At 46.5% G+C, this 25674-nt stretch overlaps 1 protein-coding gene across 1 annotated transcript; it reads right to left on the bottom strand.

The window, feature by feature from the left end:
* Positions 1–22008, bottom strand: CCDC148 (coiled-coil domain containing 148; the record flags this gene model as incomplete). Its single annotated transcript, XM_010180129.1, has 7 exons — positions 1–147; positions 1771–1911; positions 4621–4738; positions 7552–7670; positions 10185–10325; positions 20235–20441; positions 21844–22008. Coding segments are annotated over 7 exons (1038 nt in total), but the record flags the coding sequence as incomplete, so codon positions are not given.
* Between the last annotated feature and the right edge of the window lie 3666 nt (positions 22009–25674).

The following is a 25674-nucleotide window of genomic DNA, read 5'->3' as shown; positions in this document are numbered from 1 at the left end:
CTACATCCTCAGCGCCGTGGACTCCATGTCTCTTCTCGGGAGCTTCGGCGGAGGGATCATTGGTAAAATCTCTTTTGCATAGCGGCTCTTGTGAAGCCCAGCTTCCCGAAGGGCCAACTCAACACGAAGTCTGGGGTCAGAGACGATCTGTCACAAGAAACCACGCATTGATAAATAGAAGCAGAACCATGCCTTCCTCATGCACAGTGTGTCTTAGGTTACCTGTGGATGTATTTATTTTTACAGTTTTAAAACACACTCAAGAAATTATGTTCATAAGATGAAGCCTTCAAAAGCAGAGAAACTCTACGGTGAGCAAGCCTTATCTCACTGCACATGTCTTGGTATTATCCATTTTAATACTAATGAACACAAGCTGTTTTAGCAGAGAGCCCTGGTTGCTGTTCCTCAGCCAAACCCCAAGTGCAGATGAGGAATGGGGTGACTCGATTCGGCCTCCTCACCGCAGAGCTGCAGGCTTCTGATTTCCCATCCGCACAGCCCTGCTTGGGCACTGGCTTCTCATCCCCTCCCTTTGCTTCTGTGGAATCTGGAGGCTTCAAACGCGTTCAGTGGCAGCACCACTGCCATTTTACACAACAACCACCACCAATGCCCGAGGAAATCACTTCTAAAATCTGTCAGAAGGTTACGTGACAAGATTTGCAATCCTCATTCAAAGCCTTCTTCCATGGACTGCCATGGGGGAGCACTCAAAGTACAAGAGAGAGAGTCCCATTGCCTTCAGTTCCAGCATCAGCTGCCACCAGGTTTGGGTAAATTTTAATGGACAAAAAAACCCCTACATCTCTTGTACCACGTCTCTCCTTTACCAAAGTGAGGAGCTTTAAAATGGAAAGCACTGGACAAGCTTAGTTATAGACGTCGTTAAATTTAGGCTTATTCAGTGCTAAAAGAAAGCTCTTACGCCATAGAATTATATCACAGCACTTCCCTTGCTGCAGACATAATTTCCGAATTCCGGAGTGGGAATAATTTCAAATGCAAAGCCTGAGCAGATGGGGAGCAGTGAGGGAATCCAAAATTCCTTCCCATATTGCTCAGTTCTATGTGAAACGGAGCTGGCGCTGTCCTCAGCAACCCCAGCGACCCAGCAACAGGAGCATCGTCACCGCAGACCCCACTTCCTCCACATCTCACTGGTTTCTCCTCCCTCAGCCCTTGTGTGCCACATCCCAACCGATCTTCAATCCAGCAACAGTGTGGAGACAGTCAGGTACTCGTTTTCAGCTTCAGAAGAGATTTGTGCTGTGCATCATCTCCCAAGAAAACAGGGCACCCCAAAATTCAGTCACTGTGCCACAGCTTTGTACACGGTCAGGACTTTTCTGAACCCACCTCAGGTACTCAGTGCAGCACCAGGTGAAAGGAGGCACTCAAATAAACGCATACACATGTAAAGGAGTGAGTTTTGAAATGAAAAAGCAGCACACAGAGCAGTCAAACGCCTCACAAATGCAGGGTCTGCCCAGTGGCCCACCCAGCCCAGTGTCCTCTCTGCGGTGGCAATGGACGCTGTGCAGGGAGAGCCCAGGAGTCCCTCGCTGGACTCAGACCTGCGAGGTCCACTCCTGTGCTCCCCCAGCATCTACCCACCCATTGCTCCTCATGGTCTTGTGTGTATACATGTTAGAATCTATATTCTACTGTTAATTCTGCCATTCAGGACACATTAATATTACTATCATGTATTGCTAATAAGATATATGTGCATACAATAAGCTACATGATAAGTTTTCAGACCATTACCTGCTGCTCATTGTACGTGTGCAACTTAAACAGGGGCTTCAGGAGATCGAACTCCTTCTTGGCTCCAATGCCCATCCGAGCTTTGGACGCCACCGTATCGGCCACTACTCTGGCTGGGTCCGACCTCGCAACAACGGCAACCTAAAACATACAATACATAAATAACTATTATTCCATCTATATGGAGCTAAGGTGAGCAAAGGTTATTATCCATAACACATCCTTTGAGAACACAATCATTTATCTGGCTTAACAATGTCAAAAGTTGTCTTGAACCACATATAAACCCATATATAAAAGTTGTAAAGCTTAGAACCTGATTCCAGAGTAAAACCACACTGATGCATTATAGCAACTGGGGGATTTTTCCCTGCTTCCCAGCAGAGACAATTGTAATTGCCTGGATTTACGCAGCACCATCCATGTCCAGGAGGCCGTGGGGTGGGCACTGCTCAGTGCTGAATAACCCACACACTGTGCATGGTGACCATCAGCCCCAAAAACATCGACCCAAGAGATGTTCGGATCCATACAGCACAATTCCTGCAGTCAGGGGCATAACCCGAGTGATGCACCACAAGTAACGTAGCTCTTTGGTTTATTTGTAAGCGCATCTGCTTTAACTGCTCAATTTCCTGCAGCTCGATCAGGATCAAAGGCTCTCTCAGACACCACGTCTTGTGCAAGAGTCTGTTTCCATGGCTGATATTGTGTTCAAATATTGGAAAATACAGAAAGATGTATGACCCAAAATAATCAAATCAAAGTCAGGACACCATCTGAGTGGCTAAAACCAGACAAAATATTTTAAATTGTGTATGGAATCTGTTTTCCACATCTCTTTAATATAATGTCATATTTGTATTTACAGGCTGTCAAAATACACAGACTGGATGACTTCAGTAAAGATCTTTTTCCCCCCACGTATTTTATGAATACATATTTTATGAAGCAGTATTTCATTAATGTGAAACAGAGAATAAATATGGGTAAGGAAAACGTGACGAAGTGAGGAGGCTACCACCCTGGTCATGGCCCTTCTAGGAGCATTTCTGCTTTGGGAACAGAGCGGGGTCAGTCAGGACATTGATGGATCACGACCCAACCTGGCTCCTGTCAGGTCTGACACGAAGGAAAACGCAATTCAACCAGGAACTTGGAAAATATGCAATAGATTTATAATTAAAATTGCATTGGTGACCTAAAATAACACTGTTAATACTGCTAAATATTTACCTGAACCACATTATTAAAAACAAAGCATTACTGACTGGAAATGAGCCTAAGCTCAACAGTGCAAAGAATGGCAGAGATAACAGATAAGGGCCCCTCAGGTTCGCTGGTCCCTGCTGTGCTCAGCTCTCCACGAGGGGAACTCGGCCTCTGCTGTGTTTTTGTCTCTGCTTGACCCCGTAACACCCCAGTGCTGCAGGGAAAACACTTCTAAGGACACCAGACCCCTGGTTTCACCCTGGGCAGTCTCGGGGACAAAGCTGCTGCATTGCTGCTGAAGTTCACAGAATCACAGAATGTGAGGAGTTGGAAGGGCCCTGGAAAGCTCCCCCAGTGCAACCCCTGCCACAGCAGGAGCACCAGAGCAGTCACACAGGAACACGGCCAGGGCTTTGGGTGTCTCCACACAAGGAGACTCCACAACCTCTCTGGGCAGCCTGGGCCATGCTCCAGAACCCTCACACTCACAAACTTTGGCCTCATCTTCAGCTTGAACCTCCTGTGCTCCAGCTTGGGACCATTGCCCCTTGTCCTGGCATTGGCCATCCCAGAGCAGAGCCTGGCTCCTTCCTCCTGACACTGCCCTTTCCAAATTGGGAACCATGAATGAGGTCTGAAGTTTTCCAGATCAAAAGGGTCTGGAGCCCCTTTTCTCCCTCCACATTTTCCTTTGGCTGCAGGCTTAGGCTGCAGTTCTGGGAGTGCAAAAACATGAGTTACCCTTTTAGTATTGGGAAGAAAATCCAAGGAGATCAGATACAAAAATATAAACGAAAGTAAAGCCAGCAGTAGGAAAAATGCAACACTACCTTTACTATGACAAACATCAGCAAGCATTTTCTGGGATGTGCTTTTTAAAATAACGTGCAAAAATTTCACAGAGTTAAATAAAAGAGAAGTTAAAACAATGAAAAGTTGTCCAAGGTCTGCAAGTTTTGAGAATTTTAAAATCATTTATATACGCATTGTATACACAATAATTTAAATTACTCATGAATCCTGCCTAAGATTCAAGGCAGACTTTAAATTATTAAGAAAAAAAACACAAAACAATCCAAAACAAATCAAAAACCAAATCCCAAAAATCAAAGAAAAAGAGAAATCACATCCTACCCAGAAAAACTAGTACCTCTCTATTTTCAGACATCAACAGCTCCTGCTGCGCAATTTAACATCATAACCACAATCAATTGAGGTTGGAAGAGACCCCTAAGATGATAAAGTCCAACGTCACCCCAGCCCCACCACGGCCACCAAACCACGTCGTGGTGTCAGCGCTCCAAGGCACGCAGGGTTTGAAACAGGACAGGATCACTGCTGCAGTCACACCAGAGGTGCATTTCTCCATTTCTCTGCTGTGCTCGGTGTTCTGTTCTCTCCCAGGTAACGCGGTGGCACGGGACAGCACAGGACAGGACGTGACAGGACAGCACAGCACAGGATGGACAGGACAGCGCAGCACAGAACGGCACAGCACAGGACGGACGGGACAGGACAGCACGGGACAGGACAGCGCAGCACAGGACGGCACAGCACAGGACAGTGCAGGATGGACAGGACAGCACAGGACGGACGGGACAGGACGGGACAGGACAGCACAGGACGGACAGGACCCACCTGCTGGCACAGCGCTCGCAGGCTCTGCTCCCTTTCCTCCTTCTCCTGTGCTTCCCGAATTGCCGCTTCCCTCCTCTGCAGCATCCGCTGATCCAGGAGCTCCTGCCTGAACTTCACCCTGTAGCACAGCACAAGGGAAAACCATTACTCAAGTGTCATCTTCAACTCCTGCTAAGGGATTGCGGTCTGATGTTTTCTACGTCCACCTAACGCTACTGCTGTGGTTCATCAAAACACCTGAAAAACGCAAAAAATGCTTTTTCATTTGAATGTGTTATTTTTGTTGGAGTTTTTTGGTCTGGGGGTTTGGGAAGTTGTATTTTTTTAATTCGGTTTGGGGTTTTTTGTTTGTTTGTTTGTTTCAAACAACTTCGCTAACCTTTCAGATGTCATTTCTAGAACGCGGAACTTCTCCAGCGTGCTGTATATAGCCCTGTTACTCTTTTTTTCCCCGTTTTCTTTGCCAAGAACAAATGTTCCCTGACATCTGTGTATGGCAGCACTCTTTGCTATAACCCTTTCCATTAAAAGAAACACAGCGCTCCCGATCTCGCTACTGGAAGCAGCAAGAAAACTGGAGAATTGCATCCTTCTGCAGGAGGAAAAATCTGGAGGTGAGCGCAAATGACCCTGGAACTTTACCTACAGCTTTAGTCTCGGTTCTCAGCCTGAGGAGTTCAAAGCTGCGTTTCTGGCACTATCAGTGAGAACGCACAACAGCCCAGGTAAGGGCACCCCAACCCTGTTTTAACAGCAGGACCAGTGTCGGCAACCACCACAAAATGAACGGGAGGAGAAGAAAGCAAAAATGGAGCACAGTTTTTACTACCTTCTTTGGGTGACAAGACCTGGGCAGACCCAGGTTCTAACAGCCCCTGGGACCTTTTTAAACAGTTTCACAATTTTTCTATTAAATGTCTGTTGGATAAAAATTTCGTACGGCAGAAATCGCAGCGCAATCCCCAGACTGAACACGTTTCTGAACAGAAGCAGCAGGGCTGAAGGGTTTTGTGTTGAACTCGCGGCTCTCACCATCGTCTCCCCGGCCACATCCATGGACCCCGCTCAAACACAAACCCAGGGGCTCAGGGCACGCACCAACACCGCTGCCCCTACCCGGGAGCTTCCCCATCAGAGATGAAACGCCTGCAGTGCCAGGCAGTCACTGAGCAGAGCGGTTGTGGAGAGCGAGTCTGGATGTGAGCCACTCGAAATCCACCCAGTTTTGGGTGAGTTAATCCCGTCCTTTGATCCGGTCACAGCCCTGGCTGTTCAGCGCCTTGCAATTACAAGGTGAGACCTGAATAAGTAGAGCACCACGGTGACTCTGAGATGATACTTTTCCTTCTTATAAACCTGATTACTGAATTCTAAATTAATGCTAAAAGCCATTCAGGATAACAGCTTTTTTAATATCTTGTACCTATTAGGAACTCTGTGCACTACCCAAGCCACATCATGGAATAGTCAGTCAGCTCACGATCCAGAAATCCTTTCCCTTCCCAAAAAACCCTGAAAACATGAGGTCAGGAGACGTTCTGCGTGGGCTTGAAGTCCATTCCTGTGCTGCCCCCGGTGCAGGGATGCTCCTGGATGCCCCTCCAGTCACCACCAGCAGCACAACGCGGATTTTAAATCACATCACACCTGTAGCGCTGCAGCACCTCACAGCAGTGACATCTCTGCCCTCTTTGAGTAATGATGCTGCAGGCTTCGGAGATGGAAAGCACTAAGTAATTTCAAAGAATTATTAAGCTCCACAAACAGTAAGCATTTTTCTTTAAACTGTTTCATTCTGTACAGTACTCCAACTCTGGGAAACACAACGCTAAGCGTTTACTGACTTTTGATTCGTAATAGCCCCAAGGTGTGATTATTCCCCTCCTGCATTCCTCAACGAACCCTGCCATTTCCTTATATTTTACTCTGCAGCATTTATTAGCATAAGAAAAGCACATTCCCCAACCGCCTGGCACGGTGCAGTGCACGCGTTGAAAGAAAAGTAACTTTTTCCTGATCAGTTCTGCTGAAAACTCAGTAATTCAGGTACGTGTGCTTGGTTTGCCATGAGCTAAAACCATTGCAGGCATGTTTAAGGACAGGTATAGGTATATTTGTAGCATAAGGACACTGACATTTAAATTTAGCTGTCGGGGAGATATTGTAACTAAATGAGATGGAAGCAGCATTTCCCACATGATGCTTAAGCTTAATATTCCAACACCAATGGTACATTAACCCTATTTTAATTACATCCCAGGTCCATACACTGCGGTGGTTCCCTCTGTGTAGAATACACCTAAGGCCGTGGTTTGAGAGCAACCACAACCTGCAGACAGGACATTAATGGAACTCCCCTGCAAAGCCAAGCCTCCCTTCAGCAGGGCATGAAAGGCCGTTCTCTGCAGCAGAGGCTGGGCAAGGGCTCAAACAGGAACAGACTGGGATCCTAAATTACAGCAAGCAGGAGAGCATCCACAACGGCACGTGCGGCTGAAGACCCTCTAAAAGAATAATTCATTAATATCTTCGAGGCTGCAAGCGCTTCACGTGCTCCTCTCGAACACAGCAAACCTGATTGTAAATAATTTTGCAAAGTGGGAATGCAGAAGGCTTTATGACCCAGCTACAGTTTTAAAAATCACCCAGAGAGTGGGTTTTAAAGTGTGCACCCTATCATGATTACAGCAGCTTAGTGCTTACAAAGGTCTAAAACTTTAATGGGTATGAATTAATCCAAACTAACAAATAAACTGCACCCAGGATAAAATCATGATGCAGCCTCAGTGCATGGACTGGGGTAACTGCCAAATGGGAAATAAAAAATACTTATCTCGATTTATTCTGATTTAGAAAGCTAGGAGATCAAAGCAAGCTAGACTGTAAGAAGTTCCTATTGCTAGTGCAGGTATTCACATTGATTTCTTTTACCTTTCTCTGTCTTTAACTGCTTGCTCAGCCATTAATTTCCTTAATTCCTCCAGACGCCGCAGATCCTTCTCTTCCTGTTCTCGCCGCTTGAGCTGCTTCTCAGCCCAGTACTTCTTCACCTGCAGTTGGAACAAGTAACAAAGCAACCATCAATGCCAGGCCAAGGCGGTGAGAACACACAGAGACAGAACAGCATTAAGTTAAAGACAATCCAATGTTGATCCTTTTAGAATAAAATTTCTATTTCAGAACAGCATGGGCTATCAAAAGATGCATGGGAAGAATGAGGGGGAGTGGAGCCCTCACAACAGAAATAGTGAAATCAGACTGTGGACACCAATTTGGGTATCATTTTCAACTGCAGACTGAGAATGAGTGCTTCTGTTTGCTCCTTGCTCTCCTTCTCCACCACCAAAGCCCAGCCCCACTGCTCTGGTGATGGGCGACTCCTGGGGTGAAGGGCCTGGGTCTGCCCCACGGCTGGACCCAGCCCCAGACCCACACCAGATCCAGGGCATTGGCTGTGGGGGGAGCCAAAGAGGGGCAGGAGGAGGCACAGGAGGGTCCTTGTCCAAGTTTGGGGCTTTCCCAAAGCTGAGCGAGAAAGAAGGGCCCTGAGCAAGGTGGTAAAACCTGGGCAGGGAGGCTCATCTGGAAAGATGAATGTTTGGGAACTTCTCTGATTCCCATGAGAAGTGAGAGCATTGGTGCACTTTGAAGGGAAGAGAAGCACCTCCTGAAATGGACTTTTGCTAACTGTATGATTTAGCATAGTTTAATGGCAAGATTCTGCTCTGTCAATAATAGATGCTTCATCTTTATGATAAATTGCAGCAAAATAATAAAATCAGGAGGCCAAAGCAAGTCGAGGCTTCTTCAGCCAGAGAAGACACTGGACACGTGCAGTATCCAAAGGCTGTCGTGACCAAGACTGAATTCTCAGATAAAACGTAATACATTTGCAGTTAGGCAGCTTTGCAAGTGCTGGTTCTGGGGCCTTGTGGCAATGAGAACGGACGAGGAGGGAACAGCCCCTGCCTGGGGACAAGGAGGCCTCAGCAGCTCCAGGGTCCTCCTCCAGGTACCACATCGGTTCGGTGCTGGTGTAGTCAAATTCAGTGGCTGTGCAACCCACACCAGGAACAGAGGAAACCACCAGAGCTCCTGACCTGTTTGATGTGCCATGAGGACGTGTTTCTTTGGGCAAGGCAAGGAAAAGATATTGGAGTGCTACAGAAATAATCAAGGAAATCCCAACAGTGCAGGACTTTGCACCCACTTCCACCCGCCTGCAGGTCAGTATTTTGTGCTGCTATAATTTCTTCTCTGCTTTTAGCACGTGTTGTCAATTGGTTTGTAACAACTTAATCACACTGCTGCAAGTATGGACAGTTTTGTGTTTATTTGGGTTTTTTTTTCCCATAAGGAATATCACCACCACAGACACCTACTGAGATGAGGACCCATCACATCCCAGTGTCCAGCTGGCCGTGGTGCTGTCCCATCAGCAAAACCTTGCTCCCAGTAAGACCCGTTACACAGAAATGTGGCAGATAAAGGCAAGAAGGCAAAATCTAAAGAGAAATTACAATAATATCTATAAAGATTTTGGTTTTGTCCTTCTTCTGCAGAAGCTTTCTGTAGTGTGACGTGTACTGATGCTACCACAGCCTTCATGTGCATCACCAAAATACTCTATTTGGAACAGTTCAGCCTTGCTTTCTCACCTCTGCTCCTAACTGGCACATTATAAGAGCACAGTTTTTAGTCCCATAGAAGAGACCACTTCCTCATCAGCATCTATGTCATACTCCAACTTATTTTATCCAGAAGTAATGAAGCAGTCTTAACAAATGCACCACAGGCGAGTTGAACTCCAGCCATGCCAGATTTCAGTGTAAGAAACAACCAGAAAAAGAGGCAAAGTTGTAATCAAACAACTCCTGGATTTTTGCCATATCACTTAAATAAAAAGGCCGACACAAACACGTGTGTGACACAGCTCGATTTTCTGAAAGCATTGCATTCATTGGAGTGGATTTCTGACTTTCTATTAAGCTCAAGTTCAGACTTATGCGACGAAGCCGTTCTCCAAGTAGCCACATCATAAGTACTTGGAATAACGCACCATGGACTTCCAGCACCCTGAAATGGTTAACACTGCCAATACTCTGAAATGGTTAATTTTGTTGACACCCTGTAAGGGTTCGTTTTGGCCCAGGGAAGGCCGGGTGCTGCAGAGCAGTGCCATCCTGCAGACAACAGCCGAGAGAGACGCTCATTTGCTGCATTGCAGCACAGGAACTGCAGCACTGGGAGCTTGCACAGCCTTTGCCACATCTGCAAAAAGCACAGATCTCTAAGAGTGAGAAATCCAGCAGTGCCTCTGCGCCGGGTTTTCGTGACATGGAGACAGGCACATACACTTCTCGTGTACGCATTATCCCTTTGGTTTTAGAAACATAATGAAGTAACACAACTGGTGTGTGCGAGCAGGCAGCTCTACAGCTGGGATGGGCAGTAGCGAGACTCAACCATTGGCTCATCTCTGCACTAAATACTTTAGGAGAACACAAGGTAGTTAAAGACATTAAAGGCAATTGTACGCGCTGACACATAGGGGTTTCTCCTACCTTCTCCTTTTGCTGAGCTCTGCGGATCGTTTCCTGCTCTTTCTGCAGCCTCTCTGCCTCATCCTCCTGCTCCTTTCTCCTGGCAGCCACAGCAGCCTCCAGTTGCGCAGCCTCCTCCTGCCGCGCTCGCCATTGCAGAACCTGGAAGGAAGGGTTGAGGGGAGCCCTGCAGCCCACGTGTGGCACTGCGAGGCTGCGACCGGGGAGGAAACCCGCCACATTCATGGACAAACAGATTTACAGTCTTACCAGCAGCACACAGGCATTCAAGCACCACCTTTCCACACGTTAATGTGCGATTCCCAACTGACGGGCATAATGTGCAATAAGATCACATAGGAAAAGATTTTAGGAAAAATTGCCAAAGCCATCCCAGTAACATCAGATCCTAAATTCCCCTTCAGCACCTCGCTAACATGTACATTTCTTAAAGAATGGAGCCCAACGCTAACAGCCCAGGGTTCGCTCGCATCCTCCAAATCAGGTATTCCTGCAACAGCTCTTCCTTTGCAGCCAGGACTCCGTCTCAGTGACAGGAACTTCACCTCTTTTAGCTTTCAAACAGTGCAAAATCAGCCTGGGATCCCTGCCGCCTGCTCAAGGGCCATGACCAGAGCCCATGATAGTCCTGTATCCTCGACATCCCACTCTTCATGGAAAAAAGACATCAGGGGCGGCACAGCAGCTTCCCAGGGCAGGACCAGCTCCACGGCACCGCTCGCTGCAGGCCCTGCCGCGCTTCACCAGACGTGGGGACGGGATGGATCCCTTAGCCCACCGCGCCAAAAAGCCACTCGTGACACGTTCCTGCCACACCGCATTGGTCGGACAAGACAGCGTGTCCTCAGTGCCGCCGTGGGCAGCGGTGATTTTCAGCGTCCTGGCGTACGCTGCGTTGTCAGCGCGGGTCCCGATTCACCGCGGTGCTGTCGGGCGCGTTGTGCGCTCGTCTGTTCTGCGCTGCCTTCAACCGGATTAACCATGTCTGCTCTTTGTTGGCTTGCCAGCTCCTTTTGCAATGCATTTGTCAAGTGCCAGCAGAGCTCTCTATTCCCCAAAGGAACAAGCTGTTTTTCATCTGGTTTTCTATACTACAGTAAGTAGTTTAATACTAAGTTATTAAAATACTTACAATTATTTCCACCGTAGCTGCACTTCACTGGCTGTGCACAGACTGTTCATTCCTCTGCTCCGTGCTTTCGAAAGGAACAACAACAAAGCAGTGTGGGGGAGAAACCCCCTGGTCACTCGTGCTGGGGGTGATGCCCCCTCCCTAGGCCATGCACTGCTCTGGGATGGGCTGTGAGAGGTGACGGACCGGGACGCTGCAGCACTGCCTTGGAGTGCCTGGCCCTTGTGAGCTCACATGAAGTGAGCTCAGGCTACCGCTGCCCCTCCCATGTTTAAATACCCCATGGCTCTTCATTAAGCTAAAAGAGGAGGCACTTCCTTTAAAAAAATATTGGTAATCGCAACAAAAAGGGAAAACCTGGTAAAAACCAGAGAAGCACTATTAACAAGGTATGCCTGCAATGCGATTCAGTAGGTTGGCATCACGCCGTGTCGTGCCCACGTGAAGAGTTAAACTCACACCGGGTAAAATGTTCTTAACAGAGCTGAGATAAACTAAAGTTATTATGGAAAAAACACCGAAAATTAGGAATTAAACAGCTGATTCGAATGTCAATATAGTTCACTCTTTAAACCACGTTCAACCACTAAAACCTCTCTCTTATAATGCATTTCCATACTTTTAATAGTTTGCTGATTAAATCTGACTATCCAGTGCTGAATTTCCACTCCTACAATTTAAGCTTTTCAATAAAACACCCCGTGTTCATCAGCTTTTCCCTCCAGAGGCAATATCATGCAGATATGAAGAACAAAAAACCCCCAAGAACCATATCCTGGACAATAATTCTGATTCACCAAGGCCGTAACCTGGGACCGCAGAATGCGCCAAAAAAATTACTGCGCTCTTGATTGCCTTCTTTTGTTCTTATGCACGCAAAGCCAGAAGGGTAGAGTTTACAGTGTCAACAGTCAGTGTTCTGTTTAAATACTGGAAAAATTCCTAGTCGTTAAACTAATATTGAAAATACACTGAAAACTGGATCCCCCATCGCCTGTTTCACCGAGGAGCTTTCGTTTTAGCACCACCAGCACTGCCAACATTAAGTTCTGAAAGTTTTTAATTACAACTGGCATTTCAAGTACATTTCACAGTTCGTGTATTATTAGAGGAGCTTTTGCCAAGTGAATTATTAAATTGCTGTGCCGAACAGCATGCGTACATACCTATTTTCAGTTCGTTATTTCAATATTGCGTATTACAATAACGTAAAGTACGCTACAAACTAATTAAAGTAATAAATTACTTCTTTCACGCTAACATCTGAACAGCACTAATGTATTTACCATGTACTTAATGCTACAGATACATCTCTTTTAACGACAAAACCATTTCTGGGAGACCGTCCCTGGGAATTCCCATTAAACCAGCACAGGGCACACAGCGCCGTGCGAGGTTTTCCCTTTACACGCACAGATTGACTCTGTCACCAGCTCCAGAGCGGCCCGGGGTGACACCTGAGCTGCACCCAGGTACAGGGGACACAGCAGGGGCGCAGGGAGCAGTGCTGGCTGTGGAAACCGGGGCAGAAACACATCATAAATCAAAGTAAAGTGACCGGCGTCACAGAATGGCTGCCCAGTGCTCCGGATCTGCGTTCACACAGACAGCATCAGCCAGAGCTCACATGGCAGCAGGAAGCCCCAATAGTCGTGATACCATCAGCAGTTTGTGAGGCATGCAAGGAAAATCCTCTGACATCCCCACCCCGATTCTCCCCAGCTCACTCTTTCAATCCCAATGCACTTTCTGAGCTTTACTACTCTCTGAAACATTTCTGCACACCTTCCCTCATTTTTGCTCTGGTTTGCAGGTTTATTTCTTCCTCGAGCTGTTCACAACTGATTCTATGAATGCTTGGGGAAAAAAATTTAGAGGGTCTCTTCAAGAAAAGCAAGTTTCCAAAGGAAGATGCTACACAGCAAGAGAAGCACTGCAAGGTCTGGATGAGTAAGTTGAGGGAGCAAGTAACTGCGAGCTGTTCCATGGTGCTGTCACCAGGCAGCCAAAACCAACAGCAGCTGCAGCAACAGGGCTACGTGGTCAGAGATGCTGCTCTGTGATCACAAGATAACTGAGGTTCAGACACCATTGAAAGGAATTCAATATGAAAAACCCCTAAGCATGAAACAAGGACTCACAGAGCACACTGACATGGATTTATCCCACAGTTCACACTGGCGGTTCTGCAGAGCGGGAAGGAAACCCCAGCAAGTGGCACATGGAGCTGGGACAGCACAGACTGTCTGGGCTCAGGGTTGTGCTTGCATCTGCACCAAAAATCGGTATAAATGACAATGAAATTCCTGTTGCGTGGCAAGGATCCTTGATAGGCTGCTGGAGGTACCCGTGAATACAGAGTTCAGCAGCTTTTTGGCTTGTCCACGACACAAGCTCTGGATGGGACCAGCATCAACCTGCTTGGGACCCCATTTTTCCTTCATGTGTTTAAGACAAGAGCTGCAGCCTCAGAACAAGTCTGTGACCCAAGGAACTGTGCTTACAGAGAAAAGGCCGTTTTAGAGCTATGCATTTCTAGTGTGTCCTAAAAAGCAGAATCAAGCGAGACAGATGTAAAAGGTGATTCAGTGATTAGAAGTTATGGGCTAAAGGAATTACAGGATTGCAACACCAGTAAGGAGATCCTTCTCACTTCAGTTCCTAATGGACACATCACCCAATCAATGAGGATGATTTAATAAACTTGGCAACTTCTTATTTCCCCGCACAAGAGAAGGTCGTTACTTTTTATCTGCTATAGAACAGGCCAAAGAGCACAGTCAGACTGAGATCACCACAAGATTAACATGGAAAACTCATTAAAAGGTGACTTTCATTACCAGCAGCGCAGCCTCTCCACTTGCAATACAGCTCGGTCGTTAATACTTCAGATAAAAGCAGTGTGAGCTGATCTATGGCTCTTGCCTGAGCAACCCCATCCTTCCTAAGGTGGGGAAATGAAAGGCTTTTCAAAAGAGGGGGGAAGGACGTGTAGAGGAAAATAAAAATCTAAAGACCTAGCGTCCCATAGAAGAGCACAGATTCACCCTGATAATTTCTATTAACGTTGATAGAAGTTAAGCACATCAATTCCACTTGGGTTAATGGGATAGTAAATCCCTTAGACTTAAACATCGTATAAATGGAACCGGAAAATAGAAGCCAGAAAACTAAAACTCTTTCAAAAGTCACTAATTATAGAGAAGTGTCTAATCAATGACTACTGAGAAGTAGTGCACTCAATTTAAAAAAGAAAAGACGTGTTTTCAAACTTGCTTGCGTTAACCCCGATTTCTCCTCACAAACCCTACTTTGACCACTCAAGCTTTGACTTCTCAGACTCAGACTTTCTGCCAGGGACAAGAGACAAGGAAATGGATGCAGGTTGTGAAGCACTCGGGATCAGTGCAGCTCTTCCCAAATATGTGAGCCCCCCACACCTGCACAGCCACCCTGGTGCTCTTGGGAGGCCACGTCTGGATGTGCTCCTTGGAAGGGGCCTGGGCACGCATGGGAAGGGTGAAATTTGGGAAACATGGGGGCTGCTGGTAGCACACCCTGTGCAGGACCCACTGGGAGCAGATTGACCTGGCGCAGGGGGCATGGCATGGATTTCGGTATTTCCAGTGAACGACTCATTTGCCAGGACTTTGGAACTCGCAGCAAATTCTGCCCCAGCAAAGCTGCCATCTCCAAGGAAACTGGGATGTTTAATAGACCTGCTACTGATGAGTAACTGCATCGACTGAAAATAAAATGTAACACTTGCACTAATCAAACACATTGAAACATGAAATATTAACAGTGTTATTCTTGAAAATAAAATAAGAATTGAAAGTCTATGCGTATATTCCTAAATGGAAAGATAATGAGTCTGGTGCCTCAGGGTGTGAGTACTAGAGCTTATAAAGAAAAAGGAAAATTAAAATGTGTATTAAGAGCAGTTCCCTGGAGTCTAAAATATTACAGGGCAGGGGAGACTTTGTCAAAACAACGTGAAAAAGACAATTTTTCAGATTTAGAAAGTCCTTTTTCGCAAGCACCATACAAATTGCCTTCCTTTTCCTGTGTGTCAGTCACCTTATGGGCTGATGTGAGCGTTTGCAATTGCCAACGTGTCAGTTACGAGTTTACAGAGGCAGAAGCTCAGAGTTACAAGGGGATCCATACTAAATACCGTGATCAGGCAGCAATATTTAGCAAACCATTGCCGTCTGCAGGTGGTGGTGGTGGCAGCCCAGAGCAACAGGGGTCACTCAGCAAACCAGCACTGTCCCTGGGGACATGGTGTGGCTCTGGTGCCACGCAAAGAACTCGTCTGTGTTACTTGTGCACAGCGTGCAGCAGCTCCTGAGAGCGCACAGTGAATGCACGACGTTATCTGTGGCACCAGCAGGGACTGACACCACCAGGTACATCAACAGCAAACCACAGGAGACGCCTCAGGCTGGGGCTCCATGTGCTCCTCTGCATGGAGATGCTACTCTACAGCATCCTGCAACAGCACAGACTTCCTGAACGAGTGTCTGCATGTAAAGTTCAGGTCATTAGAAGTTCCTTGTATTTCTCCTGTCCAATGGTCGGGTCACCTCAGTGGTGAATAGATGATGCTTCTGAAAAAGGAAACTCCTCTTTTAAATATACCACTATTTAAATATTTCTTTTTTATATGGTCAGATTATAGTCACAGCACTAGATTTGACACCCATCCAGACACGGCTTTGGGTTTTGCTCATTAGGTTATAATATCTCAGTGTTGATCTGCTATGGCAGTCGCACCATTCAGAGCAGCGATGTGACTACATGCTGAGCACAGAGATACAGCTTTTCTCCCCGAGGTTACCCGCACATCCTCACTTCTCATTATGCAGCAAGGGAGAAGGACAGCGACCTGCAAGACGCTTTGTATGGTTTGCAATATCCCAGTTAATTCCACCTAACTCTCCTCCTCCTGAAATTAATTTACAATGGTTTCTGCCAGGAAAAGGGATACAAAGGTTGCTCTCCAAAAATTCACAACACATTCCAAAAGACTTCAGCACTGGAGTGGGTTCGATCCTGGAGCACAAGAAGAACCAGAAGAGATTCTGGGGCAGGCAGGCACACGGTTTTATGCCAAGGAAGGAAAATACCACCCCATACACCATGCACAGGAGATGTAGCTGTCCTCCTCTCTGCTCCTGTAGGCCCTCCCTGGAGAGCCCTTTTAAAACTGTTTCCTATGAAGACGGAAAGTACTGGATTATAAACATTTTAAGATATATTTAGAATTTCAGTCAAGTGTCTGCATGTGTTCAAAGCGTGCTTTTCTGTGGAATGCACTACAGCGAGTACTTCAACCCCGCAAACACCAGCGGTGAGGCAGCACCCCATCACCCTCTGAAGTAATGAAGTGAGAGCACGGTCCTTCAGCTGCCTTGTGACACAGGATAATTCACTTCTCTGCTGTTCAGAAAGAGGAATTTTACACAGAAAGACACAGTTTTTTCACAGCATCCACTACAGACCCCAAAAGTGGTTAAAGAATAAAGCACACTATGGTTCTGTACCAAATCACTCATGGAAAGTGTAACTCCCCTGTGGTTCTGCTTGTTCTCCACAGCACACGGGTGTTAGAGACGCGTACCAGAAACATCTCCTCTTTAAGAGCGTTCAGGATACCCTCACCAGCATCGCCCATTTCACACCCTGTTTCACTCAATGACTGCCATATGTCCTCTGATTTATTTCACCTGAGCTTCTCGAGTTGTTCCCAAATTCCTCCTCAGAGACTGATTCCCGTTAAAGGACAGGCATTGATCTTCCGCGAGACGGAACATGGGATAAGGCTTTGAAGGTCCTTTCCCCAGGTAAAAGCTGCTCTGAACATTAACTCAACTTCTCTGCAGCTTCACTTTTTAGTTGTCACCACCTCTTGTCAGTCACAAGGCCCTGTGTCGCTTCTTGTGCATTTAAAACAGATTTAAAGCAGGCATTCTTTAGTCTGTCTGCTACGCCTTTGGTTTGCTGTTGACAGATGAAAAGAACCCTGTAGAAGTTCGCTGATATCCTGTGGTTACTGCAGTAATAAGAAAATGCACAGCCTGTCACATACGAATGTTTCCTTTCTCTTTGGCATTGCTCAATCTGTACTACGATTGGGAACAAACTGATTGCCGCACACAGAGAAAGAAGAACCCTTTTAAAAACCCCACAAACCCAGAGCAGCATAGAAATCCACAGGAAGATATCCCTTTTAAATGCGTTACTGACTGGAAGTCAAATGAAAGGTGTCATATTCAGAGTCGAGCCCTCTCCCTCTCTGATTAACGGCTGCTCAAACGATCTGTTTTTATTTTAATGTGTCTCTGCATATTCTGTCTGCAAAATGGATCTGACGATGCTGATCTGATGAACTGCGTACGTGTCTTATGGCGTGTGTCGTAACTTCATTTACAGCTGATGCAGACGGGCAGACAAACCCTGTTGGTGCAAGGAAGGAGACCCGCGTCTCACTCAGGACGCACACCCAGAGCCTACAGCGACCACGTCTTTCCCTCTGGCAAAGTGACACAAGATCTCCTTACGCTGAACTTACTGACATGCTAAGCCTTGTCAATTAATGGCCCAGTGTCTTAACTTCTTTTCCAGCCGATGCAGACGGGCAGACAAACCCTGTTGGTGCAAGGAAGGAGACCCGCGTCTCACTCAGGACGCACACCCAGAGCCTACAGCGACCATGTCCTTCCCTCTGGCAAAGCGACACAAGTAAGATCTCCTTACGCTGAACATACTGACATGCTAAACCTTGTCAATAAATGGCCCAGAAGGGGGAGAACAGCCCCAGTCCCTGGTTTCCAGCCCTGCGCTCGCTCCCTTACAAACAGATTCGGGTTTTGCTCCTCGCCAGGCTGGGTTTTATCGCTGCACATTAACTCCGTGCACAGAGCAGTGGTTTCCGCAGCGCCACATTCTGAGCTGCGCACTTCAGCAGCGCAGAGAGAAGCCTGCAGAATTCACTACAACGGGGCAAAGTACGAGGTTTCAAATCAGGTACCCATCAGATCCAAACAAAACCATGGATACCGGCTGAATGATTTCTTTGAAAGGCAGCTACCTCCTCGCCCAGTTTCAGCTTCCGTCCCCTCGCCCTTGCAGCCGCAGAGCTGATCAAAACAAGGTCAGGGGGATATCCTGCTTTAGTGAACAAAATGTACCTTTTTCATCCCTCTTTGCTGGGAAACAGGTGAATTGTTTTCGTTCAATCGCTCCCCGTTTTAACAAAGCCACCTTTGAAAAGCGCAGGCCTAATGGGGCTCGGTTCAAACAGCTCCAGGTTACTGGAAGCGGGAGGTCAGAACCCAAACAACTTTCAGACGACGCTCAATGCATCAGTGAGAACCTTAAGCTGCGTGCAGACAATACGAGTACTGCAATGCCTGCTTTGTGGGGAAGGAAAGACATAAGGAAAAAACCCCAGACTGACTCAAATTCACAGCTCTGGCAGAAATGGCCGCTCTACCTCTGTCTGGAGACACAGCAATTCCAGAAAGGGATGCTTAGATTAAAGCAAACAAATAAAGAGACCCCAAATGACCCCCAGCTCTGTTGAACCACTCCATACCCCAGTGGGCTCCTGGCAGCCGCCCCAGAGGCCACATTGGTGTGACCGCCTCAGCCAGACCCCAGCCAGACCCCAGCCCCGGTGTTCAGATCCAAACCTGCCCATGACCGACAGCTTCACAACAAGAGACAGAAGAGGCTGGAGCTGTTCCTACAGTGAAAAACCCACACCCAAAATCCTGATCACAGGAGAGACTTCATTGTACTTTTCTACTTGTGGAAAAGCAAAATCAAGTGTTCAGGTTTACGCCAAAAAGTAAAGGTTCAGAAGAGACAACGTTGGTAAAGTGAGAATATTCACCCTGTATGCTTGCAGATGGCAACCTCTGTGCAAGTGGAAAATGAGAGCAGTTTAAACAAATCTTAACATGCCCAGAAATGCGATTCCCCTTACAAACGCCTTAGGCATCAACATCATCACCCTTTCCTCTCGTGGCCAGGCTCCTCCCATTTTATTCTACTCTCTTACCAAAAAAACCCAGGTATTTTTCACCTCTTAACACAGTAGATCACCTTTCAGAACATTGCAAAATCTCTGTAACACAGGCAAACAAGTTATGGGATCAATTTTTTCAGGTCTTAGAAATAAGCAGAAGGGAAGCTAGTTATTCATTATTTCTCTGAAAACAGATGAGCACTAATCTAAAAATCTGGTGGCAGTGATGCTGAGTGGAGCACTGTGCTTCCACCTCCGAGGAGTCCAGTGTTAAAAGCAGTTATGAACTAAGCTTCAGCCAGTACAGATGTCAAAGACACAGAAACACACACAGATTTTGTGATTTCCAGTGTCACAAACAAACCCAAGGAACGTGATGCCAGCCCTTTCCTCCTGCCGCTTGCTTACAGCCTCTCACACTGTGAGCTGCAGAACGGATCCTGTCCTTCCAGTGCTGAAATGCAGCTCTAACTCTCTGATGGCACTCAAAATCCACCAAAATGGTCGTGACTGCAGTTTATACAGAGATCACACCCACCAGGATGAAACTCACACCAAGGTCTGAGGTTTGCTAGGCAACCAAAGTCTAGGTCAAAAAAAGACAAACTAAGCTCACAAGCACTCCCAGGCATCCTTACCAGTAATGAAACAGCATCTTCAAACCACCTGCAAGTCGAGCTCCACAAGCACTGATCTCTGCCAACACATTACAGGCTGCTTTTTATCCCCTAACTGCCCCAAACAACTCAGCCAAGCCACTAAACTCAGCACTATGACAACCCGCTTCAGTGAGTTTTCCTTCACTTGAACACTGCTGCTGCATTCTGAATTTCCCAGTAAAGGGCAGGTTTTTAGGTGGTAGATTTGTAACTGGACCTACCTTGGCTTTCAGGTCAGCACAGATCTGCTGCTGCCTTTGCCTGCTCTCAGCCAGCGCCACTTCTGCCTCGTGGGCTGCAGAGGCCTCGGCCACCGCCGCCGCTGCCCTCAGTAAAAAACCCTTCCTGGCTTCAGCCCAATGTAACATCAGGACTCTGTGCTGGCTCCTGATGAAGTTGTGACGACTCCAAGCCTCCTCATGAGCAACCTGAAAAGTAAAGCAGTTCAGACAGGTTGGAAAACTACGCTTTAATAAAAGAGAATAACTGAAGACATATTTGCAAATCTTGTGTATAATTGATTTAATTCTTATATCACAAATATTCCCATGGAATCCACATCTTAGGGCCCAGAAGTGTTGTCATGTGTCAGGTACACCACAGTCCCCCAATGCCGCTGCTCCTGCCTCTCCCTGCCCGTACCGCAGGGCACTTCACATCCCCACATCCCGCTGGTCTTTCCTGAACTACACTTTTGCAATATGGATAAATTAAATGCAACGGTTCCTGCCTGCTCTCAGTGGTACCACTGCCCCTGGAGCTGTCCCTGTCAGCTCACAGCTGGATGGGGATGAAGCGGTACCACTGCCAGTGCTCATCCACTGATCCCTTCTCTGGAGGGAAGAAGGTACGGAAGTCTTTATGTTTAGGATTGCAATGTAACACCAATGTTTTAAGAGTAGATTCTTAGTCCTGTTTTAACATTTCTGTATTTGTCATGCTAATATACATACTAAGAGAGATCAAATCAATGCAGAATTATGACTTTTAAATTTTTGACTTCTTAAATTTTAAATGACCCTTCAAAGAATTAGGGAGACCCATTAATAACAGCTACCCTTAAAATGCACCTCCGCTGTACAGAGCAGGTAATTATGTAGCCCAGCTCTCACAGGCACGAGTTCTGAAAGCAGAGCTCTGGTGACACCGTGTTAATTGTCAGCACCACTTCACTGCCCTCCTTTGCACCAGGCGCTCCTCAAGCACAAGGAAGTAGATGGACTAAAAATACACAGCGAGATAAAAAAAGGCTCCTACTTCTCTTATGACATCCTGAAGTGTTCTGGCCTTGAAATGGGTTTCTCTATTAGCTGCTACGTGCTTATTCACTGCGGAGCGTAAAAGGAGGCAGCAATCAATTTGAAAGGCATTATGCATATAAAAATAGCCTCTCCCTGAGAGCGGGAGATAACTTTCCTCTCTTTCTGCTATATATGTGCCACAGACCAATTAAAATAACTATTCCTAGACAGTGCAACGATGCTGCGCCTCCTCATAAAAAACAAAAACACCAAGAGAGGCAGAGTAGCGTGACATAACTATAAAACTGTACAGCACAAGCAGTGCTAACAAACTAATTTTGTGAATTTGGCCGTAGGAGCGTGTGGAACTATAACATCTCCAGAGTGCTTATCTTGAAGAAGTGATGGGTTTTCAGGCTCGTGCATTTTGAAGACAGGGACACCCCTTCTTAGCTGTGCAGAATAAAATTTACAAGTAAGAAATTTTAAAATAAAAAAAACTTCGACAAACACGCTTTAATTCAAATGTTCACTACGTGATTTATGTCGGGATCTATATAATTGATGCAATATTCCGAACAACACTGACCAGATCGTGCCTAGACTTGTGAGGAAGGTACCTCTGCAGCGCATCCAGGTACAAAGTCCTTCTCCTGGGAAGATCCCGTGGGTACTGACGGAGAACAGCTTCAAAAACCCACTGATCTTCTTCCTTCCACTCAGTGCTCCTACAGAAATGCAAAACAATCAGCCCCTATAACTCAACATTGGACAAGGAGTTGGGTTCCTGTTTATTTTCAAAGGCCTAACCTTGCAGTGGGCTCACAGCCCTGAGCCTGTAAATGGGACGCTGGATCAGAGCTGAGAAATTCAGATTTACTGTAACAAAACAAAGCAAACCCATATTGCTTTTCTAACGTGACCATTTATCGTGCCATCATTCCAGTGAATTGCTATTTTTCTAACCTGGGAAACAGCGCTGTGCTTCTCAGATGTGTTACATTAATGAACAGTCACACCACGCAGAAAACGCAACGTGGAAAGGGAAGACGAGCAGCCTGTACCAGCAAAATGAAATGAATGAAGTGACAACAGCTCCATGCAGCTGAATGAGGAAATAGTTTAAAAACCAACTCCTGGCAGCCATAAACAAGGCATGAGATTCCCAATTTTCAAAACAGCAGTGTAGGAATCAAAGTGTGTGATGTGTCGCAGAAAATCAGAGTACCGAGAAGTAACACAAAGCTAACCCAGAGCACCCAGGTTTGGCTTTAGCAGCTCAGCTTTTACCCTCAGCCTGAACTCCTGCCCTTGCAGGGATTAACATCGGGGTTTTATTGCCGGCGTTAAGGACAGCAGCGCCAGCGTGGCAGAGCAAAGGGCTCGCCACCCCAGGGCCTGCTCTCACTGACCGAAGGCTCAGGGAGAATTAAAGGCAGGCACCCATAGGGCTCTGCTGCCCCAAATTCCTGCAGCCTCCACCACAGGCAGCCCTCAGAGGTCCTGAGCCTGCAGTGGGGTCTTGCTATTTGACAGCACCGCATCACCCAGGGCTCACAGCTCCACCTTACGCAGACAGACGTATCCTGTGTTTAAAAAAGAGGATTTTTGGCGAGATGCTCGTATGTAATTAATACTACACTATATTTATTACGTGATCCAGCGTAATCTCTAAAGAGAAGAGTGAATATAACTATTAAAATATATGTAATCCAGTTTAACACAACTTTTCTTTACAAAAACATCGTGCAGTAAAAGCACAGCATATCATCACCACTGTATAATGTGCTGGGACACCAACGCAGGAAACAAGACAGTTACTTCTAAGAGATGGAAAGCTTCCCCCACAGCCACATCTCAAAACACAGAGACACAACATCCCATCCCCACATCCCCCAGGGATGGGAGCCCCATCTCCGGATACACGATGCACCTCTTTTCCTCCCTACCAGCACCTTGTGCTGCTGCTGCAGGCTTTGCTGTGAAGGCAGCACAAATGTGGGCAGAGTTCCACTTCACAGCCTAAAGGCCTCTGTTTTACAGTTTTCTCCAGGCAGACTAATGGGCTTTATTTTCACCTCCATGGTCTTAAGAGGGATTTAACCTTCACCCATCTTTCTGGAGACAGCGAGAGATCAGAGGCTCTTTCAACTCTTCATCCTCTGACTGAAGTGATCCTTTGCTTACTGTGCCATTCGTAATGGTTACTCCAGGATCAGAACTGTGGTAACTTAATGATAACAAATAGGAGGAACCATTAAAATCACTATTCTCTAGTACTGAGCACCTTGTTTCTTGCGCTCTGTGTACTTTGTATTTTGTTTTTCTTTGAATAAATGTCACAAGTTACTCTGGCCTTTTTGCAGACAGCATCACCATGAAGATGGCCAGGTAAGGGGAAATCACATCCTTCAGGCAATTCCAATGACGTTATCGTGGCCCTTAGTGCTATAAATGTACCAAAAGACAGAGCTCTGCAGTAATGATGTCTGTATTGCACACAGAGATTCCAGGCAGGAAAGGGGTTTTTTTGCAGGAAAATATGAAGGAAAAATATAAAGGAAAATAACTCTGAGCTGGCCCTCTGTGGTAGCGCTTTTGAGTATCTTGTCGGCTTATCAGCAGAGTAAAATGAAAGCAACACACAGAAAATTAACTTCTACAAGCTCACATGAGATAGATCTATATTATTCAGACTTTCCACCTATTTTCCTTTCTCTCCTTATAAACAGTGTGAAATATCTGACAAACTATTCCTGGGGCCCAGCTGTTTGCTGTTAAACCAGCCGTCATGAAAAGAAATGGAGGTGGCTTCGAGACAGCAGAGCAAAGAGGTAGCTCCTGTAGAGCTGATTTGCAGCGACTGACAACTACCAGGCAAACGCTGGAGACAACATAAAATGTGAAATTACACGGGCAAAGGCAGAATAGCAATGTGAGTGTTTCTTTATAGGTGATTGCTTCAATTTCCCATGGCAGACAATGAATACAGATGTCTGAGCTGAGGGTTTTTTCATATGCTAAAGAAGAAACAGTGCCTGGGAAAGCGAAACCGGGCTGAGGAACCCTTCAGCAAGGGCACAGCTGCAGGAATATCCCATGGCCTTGAGCTGCAGCAACATCCCAGAGCCTTGAGCTGCAGCAACATCCCAGAGCCTTGGAGCTGCAGCAACATCCCAGAGCCTTGGAGCTGCAGCAACATCCCATGGCCTTGAGCTGCAGCAACATCCCAGAGCCTTGGAGCTGCAGGAACATCCCAGAGCCTTGGAGCTGCAGGAACATCCCAGAGTCTTGGGGAGCTGCAGGAACATCCCACGGCCTTGAGCTGCAGCAACAGCCCAGAGCCTTGGAGCTGCAGGAACATCCCAGAGCCTTGGAGCTGCAGGAACATCCCAGAGTCTTGGAGCTGCAGTTCTCCAACTGCAGACACAGCTGTGCAGAGTCCCCAGGCTCTGACACCAGTGGCACTGCAAAGATGTGTAATTTTTGCAGTATTTACTGCCTCTGAGAAAAACGTCCTGCAACTGATCATTAGAAATTAATGTCCTAAACTCCTCCCTTCTCTCTAGAGGGAGATTTTCTATGAAATCAGTTCATTTATTAATGTTAAAATCTGTGTCATAGTTTGACATTCTGAGGTATAGGCTTTCTGAAGAATAACTTTAATGAACAAATTAATTCTTTGCTATGATTTAATCTCTTTCACTGCTACTGCTCCTACTGATGCTGAACTAAACGAGTACAAAAATATCTTTTTTCTTAAGATTACACCTAGCATTCTTGTCTTCCCAGCCCCAATATTTTATTTATTTGCTTATTACAGGAAGAACCATAAAACCGTGCTAGCCTTTACTCCAGCCATCCTAAGAGAGTGTTTACTACTTTACAGGTTGGATTTTGAACTACCTCTTATAATTTCTGACAGAAATAAGCAATCCTCTTCTGTAAGCCCTGGTGCACCTCGGTACGGTGCTGTTTGAACATGCTGTTTTAGTGATAGTAACGAGACACTTCTAGGAGCTGAGATTGCCTTTCACAGCAATCTACCTTGGATATTTCTGACCACACAGGTTTGTGAGCAAATCCAGGTCTGCTGTCTTCAAGAGGAGTAAGGCAGAGTAGGATATGTCTCGGTCAGGAAGCATCGCCCCATGAACAGGATAGCAGAGAAAGCCACACATGCTGTAGGTAAAACCCAGTCCAGCCCAGTGACCTCCTCTGTCCCAGCACACCAGGGCAGCAGCACCAGTTGCTGCACTGGTTTCTGCCTCCTGTATCTCACATCTCTTGAGGTCCCCTCTGACCTGTACATTCCCCTAACAACAGCTTTTCACACTCCTCAGGAGCATTATGGAGGTCTGTGGAAGATCACAGAATCACACAGAATATGAGGTGTTGGAAGGGACCTGGAAAGCTCCCC

This window comes from Mesitornis unicolor, unplaced genomic scaffold (assembly GCF_000695765.1).
Source record: "Mesitornis unicolor isolate BGI_N332 unplaced genomic scaffold, ASM69576v1 scaffold31332, whole genome shotgun sequence".
Classification (NCBI taxonomy): Eukaryota; Metazoa; Chordata; class Aves; order Mesitornithiformes; family Mesitornithidae; genus Mesitornis; species Mesitornis unicolor.
Note: the sequence above shows the minus strand (reverse complement) of the source record. Positions and strands in the feature narration are given on the sequence as shown.